Here is an 8806-nt window from a genome sequence, read left to right as displayed (position 1 = left end):
ACACACTCCAAAGTTAAAAAAAACACATGATAACAGGAGAAATTCAACAAAGTTGACTTGAGAGAGAATGAAGGAAAGTTCCAAAGATACCTGTCATGGCACTTTAAAAAGTTTTTGGTTTTGGTCTGAATATGTCAGACATTTGAAGTTGGTTTATGCTCATACTATGAGAAATAGCTCGTCCAGATTAGCGAACTTACCGTAAAGTTTTTTTAAAACAATTTTTGTTTATTCTAATGCATCAATTATAAATATCTTCTTAAACTCTACCTTGCCAAACTGCGCATTATACAAGACTTGTCAAGTATTGATCAAGATTCGACTCAAGAAATGGCAAGTCTTGAGCAAGTCTTGACACGCCTTCAAATGGTCTTAAGACTTGAGATAAGACGTGAACAGTACTGGTTGCCAGTTCAAGACGTGTAATTCACTGGAAGTTTTGATCACAACTTTAAATTCGTTTCTGTGTGTGTGCGTGTAAATGTGGTGTGTGTGTTTTTTTTGTTGATATCCAGTAAATGCGTGTCTTGCAGCGTCCAATTAGGAGGGTTTTTAACAAGATTTTAAACCGTATAAGGACAATCTAACTTTCTATATTTAGGCTCTCATAAGCACGCCATAGTATCAAGTGAGGAAGTGGCTAGTGTTGACAATGGAACAATTTCTTCACTCAATTTACTCTATTGGTGGACTGTTTCGAGATATGACTCGGTCGAGATCTTGACATCTGGGAACTTCAAGATAAATGTTAAACTATTAAATGAATGGAAGTAATCTGAGCCACAGCAATTATTCTGAAACGTAATTCTCTAATTCTAGCAAATCAATGGTTATAAGGGGATCAAAAATATCTTGCAAAAGCTGACTATCTTTTATCTGAGTCGACCTATATACTCATTACAAATTATGCTCATCGACTGATATTGGGTATGAGATTAAGTTGTCTCGGCTGTCTTACTTGGCCTCGAAATTGGCTGGAACTAAAAGTACTGTCCTCGCAACATTGGCTTGATCTAAGCTATTGGTTTTTGCCCCCCCCCCGTGTGTCAGGACAAGTTCTCCATTTTTTTTTATTAAACCTATACTACTTACAATTTAGCCGGATCTTTTCATTTTGCCGTAAAGGTATCATACAAAATAGTTCCTTTCGTTAATTACTCCAGATCCGAACTTTTGAAGTCGCAAACGCTAAATTTAATCGAAAGCGGAGAGTTGCATCGAAGAACAAGTAAATATTACAATGCTAAGGTTGTCAGTTCCAATGGCAACATTATCTGAAAGAAAATAGCCTAGATTTTTGAAAACTCTAAAGTAAGACATTTTACCTCAACCTACTTCCTCTCATGGAAAAAAATACTCTCTCTACTAATTCATTCAGAAATAAGCAAAAATGGTGGGATATTTCAGTGTGGTTTAGCTTTAACATTTTTGGGTCCACTTTAACTGGGGACCTCGATGTCCCTAGTTAAAGTGGAGCAAAGTTGTTATAAGCTAAACCGCTCTCAAGTATCCCACCAGATTTTTCCTGTTTCAGAATTAGTCGAGACCAATTCTTTCCAGGACAAATGACGCAAAAAAAGATAACTTCTGAGATAGCTTTACCATAGTCGAGGCCTATGTGAAAAGACTGAATAAATACATGAGGGAGGTAATTAGTTTCATGTACTTTTCAAAGGAATATGCATTTTCTTGTAAAATTTTATAAGAGAGTGCAAAATTTTTACGAACATCTTATAAGATCTTATACGATAAAAATTCTTAGTAAGCATCTTATCATATCTTATACCACAAAAATTACGCTGACAAAAAAAAAGTTTTATCGTAAACGATCTGATGAGATGCTTACTTAGAATTTTAATCTTTTAAGGTCTGTCTAGTTGCCTGATAAGATCCTGTAAGGGATGCATATTCCTGTAAATTCTTACAAGACAATTTTGTAAGAAACTTGTCAGATCTTACACAATAAAAATACCAGAATCACTGGGGTTATGAAGACCCCCAGTGTTTCTGGAATTTTTATCGTGAAAGATCTGATAAGATGCTGATCAAAAGTCTTTATCGTGTAAGATCTTATCTGGTCTTCTTACACGATAAATATTCTGCCCTACGCAAACTTCAATCGTGTAAGATCTGATAAGATACTTATCAGATCTCAAAAGTTAATAATTCAATTTGCTGAATTGTTATGTTATCAGATCTGATAAGTATCTTATCAGATTGTACACAACAAAAGTTCAAGTAGGGCTGAACTTTTATCGTGTAAGATATGATAAGACATGTTTTAGTGATTTCAGTATAACCGTATAACGTAGTCAAGTTCTTATGAAAGTGAAAAGTAATCGGTCAACTAACCAATTTCGAAACAAAAAATGCTTGTTGATTCTATTTTGACGGCAGTATAAATGTGAATCTTAACTAGTTACTATGGCTAAATTGAGCAGTCCAAGAAAATTTTGGTCTTTAAAAAAATTTTACTGCCTGGTTTGATATTTACTGCCTCAGAAAAAGCCCCTAAAACTCGCATAATCTTTTTCGCAAAATCTTATAATTCTCAAAAGACAAGATAAGATAATTTTCTCTTCGCTGCTCTGACACTTAAGTGTTACAAGCTGTAGCTTTTTGGCTTAGGCTTGAAAGAAACCCTGAATTGTCATTTTATCGAATAAGATCTGATAACAATCTTATCAAAAAGATGAGACAGAGCTTTCCGAATGTATATCTTACACGATCATATAAGATTCTTAAAAGATCTTACACGACGATCTTTTTTTGTCGGGCAGAATTTTTATCGTGTAAGATCTTATCAGACCCGATAAATTTTTTTTTATCGCCTAAGACCTGATAAATTGTCTTACAAAGTCTTAGTCAGTACTTTTAAGATTATGCGTCGCCTGAATAAGACTTTGTAAGACAATTTATCAGGTCTTAGGCGGTTAAAAAAAATTATCAGGTCTGATAAGATCTTACACGATAAAAATTCGGCCCGACAAAAAATGTACGATAAGACAATTTTGTAAAAAAAAATTGTAAGATCTTACACGATCAAAATTCTCAAATGTCTGGAGACGACAAATATAGGCATGTGAATACAATTTGGCTCCAATTTAATTAGCGAATATGAAAACTCTATCTCAAAAGTTATCACTTCTTTCTGCGTCTGTGCTGCGCCTGAGAAAAAAAATAGTTTGAAAGGAAATTGTTACGACTTTGTTGTTCTTCCAGTACGATATGCATTCTCATGTTTTTCACCTTTGAAGTGAAACATTCTAGTTGAAAGTTCAAAGATTCAAGTTACAATTTTAAAATTTGAATACTACTACATAAACCAATCTATGGAACTAGACACTGAGTCCAGATCTCGACTAGATCAAAGACCGTTTCTCAGAAGAGTGTATTGAGCTACTTCGTAAACACAATATGCTGTCACGTGAAATAAACCGAAGATACCCACAGGCGACTCTATTTGATATAGCAGTTAGACAAGGGCCTTTCTCGGGGAGAGAAGAGAAATTCTTTTTGCTACTTGGTTGCAGTGAGGTTAAATCTTCTACTCTCACTAACAAGTTTGAAGACAAGAACGTATTCGAATATAGTCTATTCGATTCAAAACTTTTCTGCATGTTGTTCACTGATACTGACAGATGCGATTTGTTCTTCATGGACTATATTGGCTTTGAAATTGGGGATAGTGAGGAGAGAAGAATTGAGAAGTACAAACAGCTGGGAGGAAACCTACTTTTCCATGAAAAAATAGAATATGAGGCACTTCAGTTGGGTGTGAATGTGCTGAGGAGATACAATCTCCTTCAATATGAATTCAACCGGACTAAAGACGGAATGACACTCCTGCAATGGGTTGTATTTATATCAAGGCACATCATAGGTAAATGAAAAATTTGATACCAGAAAAAGTCTATAAGGAAGGTTTGTTTTGTTTATTATTGTCTCAGCGACGGGAACAAAGATACTTGAAAAATAAAGCACAAATAAGGCTCATTATTTCTTGAAAGGAAAATAATTGCAAATTGGATTCTGGTTCACATTTTTTCATACAAAACAATTTACGGCAGGTTGAGAAATGAGAAAAAATTTTGTATCGAGGTAGCGTGAAAATCTCATCTTCTTCGCAAACATTCTTTGAACTTCTAAAATTTTGATGAATATTAATTTTCTGTTATGGATTAGCGAAGAAAATGCATAACTCGGCTAAGACACGTTGAGCTTGCCTGGGCGTTTACAGTAAAGACAGAACAAAAATTTCTTTTCTCGAAAAATTGTGAAACAAAAAGAAAAAAATGGACAATTTTGTCAGTTGAGCCGCTTTTAAAGTTTAACTAATTGTTATGGGGCTCCTCATGATTCTTCCATCGCTCAGTTAATTAAAATATAGTGTCAATTTGGAAACTACTACGGATGAACATTTCAAGGAACGAATTTACGATTACTTATTATTCCATAGAAAACAACAGTATAATCCTGCAATGTCAGAAAAAAACATTTGTTGATCGCTACGATACATAAATATAGATTTTTTAAAGTTGTTTTCTGTTACAGTTGGTGTCGGTATTACAACGGAAATGGAACTTTTAGTAAAAACCAAAACTCCTAAAAATCGTCATAGTTGGGGAAAAAATGTTTCGTTGAATAATAAAAAAAAAATTGGCCTTCTTTAGGTTTTTAGCATTCTGGAACACTAGTTACCTTCCTGCAAAAAATAGTATGAGCGCTACCAATTTGTTTCACAATGGCACAATGGCATAAAAAGTGTTTTTGTAAACATTTCATCACAATTTTCCTCTTGATACATTGGTCGCCAATCCGCAAAATACAAGTCCCTGTTGAATTTCTCCCCCGAGAAAAAATTCATGTTCCTTCTATTGAAATATGTATCTTCGTTTCTCCCTATCATTTCTAAATTACTCTGATAAAATAAGATATTGTGGTCAACCTCAATGGGCGGCAAACAAACTTTCCATTCTACAATTTGATTTTTTGTCATGAAGCAGTGATCGATAAGGGATTGATTAGCTTTGCTGATGCGAGTGGGAGTGTCCACATTTGTTGAGTTAAGTGCCAGACCAGATGTAAAGTTATCAAGTATTTCTTTCTTTTTTTATTGAATTGCTCAATGTTGTAGTCGCCAAATAGAAGAAGATTGTCTGTTAAGGAATATGCATTAGATAATTCAGCACTCAACTCGTTCAAGAAAAATTCGGAAAGATTTTTTCTCGAATTGTACGAAATAATCACCAAACATTTATCTTTCAGAGGTTCATTTATTTCGAGCAATATTGAATCAAAAAAATTTGTATTAGCTATCTCAAATTTTTTCTTACATTTAACATTGAAGTGTCTGGGGATCCAATCTGCAACACCCCCACTTCGCTGTACTCCCGTTTGTGTTAATTGAGCTTTTTGTAAGAAAAGATGTTCATTACTAATATTGACATTAGTTTCCTGTTGCTCAGAAATCCGTGTTTCGGTTACTATATTTATAGTTTGCAAATCTAGTTGTTCAAGCAAATTCGAAGGGTCTGCATAATTAATTTGTATGCTACGCGCATTTATGAGAAAAAATTTCAAACACTTTTAGGATGGATCTAGCACTTTATCAAAAGTCGACAAATTTGATGTATTAAAGGGTCCAGGATTTTTTTCAACATCTCCACAACGGAGTAATGTTTTTCTCAAAACCAAATTACACAGGAGACGAACAGCTTTGAGGCGCAAAATTTTTTCAATCCAGCTGACCATCAATATGTGCACAATATTGTATATTGAATGTTTTGCTTGAGGTAAACTGCTCCTACTGACTATGAAGTGTTTTTGGAGCAAATTTGTCAGAAAAAAGTACTACTAAAATTAAAAAACAAGTTCTGATATCTTTCACATTATTCAACTCGAGCAATATTGCAATAAAATGGAATTTTTCGAGGTTGGATCACATTCTTTGCTTCAGGTAGATTATTCACATTATAGTGACGAATATGATTCACAAGGTTTTTGATTCCATTTATGTTTTGGTGAACCCTGTCATAAGAAATATCATTATCTGTCACAGCATTGTCAGGACATTTAACTTTTGACCACGTTTACAGACCATCCAGTTCCAGACATTTAATTTCAAGTTGCTCATTAAACTTTGTAATGGCCTCCTTATTAGTATTTTGACCATAACAGCCGTCCTTGACAGGTGAAATTTTGCAGACAGCTACACGGTGTGGTTTCAAATTTTTCATGAACTTATCAACTGTATCTTTCATTTGCATTGCAGCATCTTGCCCAGATAAACCTTTATCAATTGAACTATGTCCAGCGTCGAAAATTTACTTTTGTTTCTACGTTTATATCTGAAGCAATTAGAGAAAAACCAACAGTTTGCAGTGGCTTCGAAATCTTCCAGCTGATGCATAAACGAAACTCGCATACTCGTCACGGCCGTTCATCGGAAGGCAGACACCATTTCTGCTCAGCTAGTTTTATATTAGCCGATATTTTTAATTTTTTTCCAAGTTTGTCTTATAAAAGCAGAGACGAAGTAATTGAGTTGTCGTGAAATGCCCAGCAAACTTCTCACTCAAATAAATTTCAGACAAATTTTCTGTGAAAAACAAGAGTAAAATCAGGAAGGCTTATTTGATTCCTACTGCTAAATCTCTTTAATCTTTTTTAGCAATAGGCAACGGATTGGAGAAGTCGCACAAAAATTGCAGAAACTCTACTTCCAGAAATGAGGTTCCCGTAGTTAAAAAACACATTCCCTGTTTCTGAGGTGACCTTCAAATGCATTTCCTGTAAGAACCCCCCCCCCCCCCCCCCGAAAATTTGTCGAAATCAACAACAAATCAAAAAATGGCTCATAAAACTCTTTTTCGAATAGTTTTTTCCTTATCCGTGTTGAAAGATTACTTTCGCTGCATTTTCAAATGTTTTTGTTCACAAATTTCTTAACGCGCTATCTATAGGAAAACTGCCAATTAAGAAAACAATTTAAACAATTTTAAACATTTTTTTAGAGAAGCATCTACTGGATTCTGTGAGATTGATAGTGGATGCAGGGTTTCCGGACAATCTTCTTCTCCATGAAAACAGTGATAATGAAAATGTATGGGACATGTCAATTAGACTCGACAAGTCGTTCACAAATAGGAGTCAGTTTCGACATCTTATTCGTTATTTCATCGAGGAGAAGAGAGATGTATTCCTGGGACCCAATAATTCCGACAACGAAAAAGTGACAGAGTACGAACAATATTTGAAGGAGATGCAAAAGTGATGTCTCTGCCTCTCAACTCCACCAGAAAAGATAAACTGGACCAATATTGATTTTAGCCGTGACGTTAACATATATATGTAGCACTAAAACATACATTGATAGTTTTACAGAGAACAAACTGTGTAGTTGTAACGACAGTAAGGAACAAAACTGTGTAACGACAGTTTTGTTTCTTATACTCCAAATCCAAATCATTTTGTGGGCAAAAGTTGGCAAAAGCAGGATTCGGGCCCGGACGTAAAACCTCTAATGACTTTTAGGGCAAATATGAACGCCTATTTTGTGACGATACATTGATTAAAACGATATCAATGTCTCGATTGGCTATAATCGGCACAATTCCCCTTTTGAATTTTTAAAGGACTTTAGGATTTTGCTGGCAACAGTAACAACCGCTGCAGTTCTTGATTGATTTCTTTAAATCCTTAATAAATTAAATGATGTAAATTGTAAACAATGTTTTCTCAAGACCCATATCTCATCAGTGAGTGAGAAGTTGAAACCAAACCTCCTGATCCGGATTTTTTTATTGTAACATTTAATTGTAAAATTTTTCTGTGAAATCAGGGAAGTTTTATTCGATTCCTACTGCTAAGTCTCATAAATCTCTTTTACCAATACGCAAGGGATCGGAGAAGCAATTGCACAAACGCTATTTTCGGAAATATTGTTCCCGTAATTAAACCAGGCGGCTCGGTAATGTGCGATGGCACATAAGGTTCCGACCCCGTCCATCCACAATTTTGGCATAATTGTCTACCAAATGAGGAACAGATAGAAAAACCCAAAAATTATTTTTTGGGAATCCCAAAAAACACAAAAAAAGCACAAGTAATTTTCAACAAAGTTGTGTATGAACGATACGATAGCCTCCAAAGCAAACAACTCAGTGGAGTAAAAATTGATGCTTTAGATTGCCGAGATATGCCAATATTAAGAAAGCGAGTCAAGACGAAGAGCGAAATCAAACAACAACAACAACAACAACAAACATTAATTACATCAAATAATTTATGTCCGTTTTAAAAAACAAAATTTAATAACACAGTCAAAGTAGCGTCAAATCAAGCAAAAACTAAACAAAATAACTTATAAAAAATATATGGGACCAGTCTATAAAAGGGTTTGGTAACAAATAGACAAAAAAGAACAAAAACAGTAAAGTTAAAAACTTCGCTTATTTTTTTTGAAACAATTAACTTCAAAGTAATGAAAACTATTAGAAATCAAGTAAAAAATCCGTAAGGTTTAAGATTACCAATGCTTCTATAGAAGGGCATTAGCACCATTCCTTATTTATTTTTTTAAGCGGCTAAAAGAATAATAAAAAAAACAACAAACAAAAATTCAATTGAAACTTGCCGGAAAACGCTGTCAAAACCGCCAAGCCATATTTTGGCCCTCAAAATACATTAAATTGCGCTTTCTTCAAAAAGAGACAATGTAGTATGTGGCAATTCATTAGTGAGACTAGGTAACAAGTAGACAAAAAAGCGAAGGGCAAAAGTATGTAATACTTTTGATTTTTTT

General features: G+C 34.4%; 1 protein-coding gene across 1 annotated transcript; it reads left to right on the top strand.

Annotated features, from left to right (window-relative positions):
• Positions 1-606: 606 nt before the first annotated feature.
• Positions 607-7505, top strand: LOC142348347 (uncharacterized). Its single transcript, XM_075399660.1, has 3 exons — positions 607-711; positions 3367-3883; positions 7017-7505. The coding sequence occupies exons 2-3, from the start codon at positions 3418-3420 to the stop codon at positions 7274-7276; spliced, it is 726 nt and encodes a 241-aa protein (XP_075255775.1). The 5' UTR covers positions 607-711; positions 3367-3417; the 3' UTR covers positions 7277-7505.
• Positions 7506-8806: the final 1301 nt, after the last annotated feature.

The sequence above is a fragment of the Convolutriloba macropyga genome, chromosome 10 (assembly GCF_964194025.1).
Source record: "Convolutriloba macropyga chromosome 10, txConMacr16.3, whole genome shotgun sequence".
Lineage (NCBI taxonomy): Eukaryota > Metazoa > Xenacoelomorpha > Acoela > Convolutidae > Convolutriloba > Convolutriloba macropyga.
Note: the sequence above shows the minus strand (reverse complement) of the source record. Positions and strands in the feature narration are given on the sequence as shown.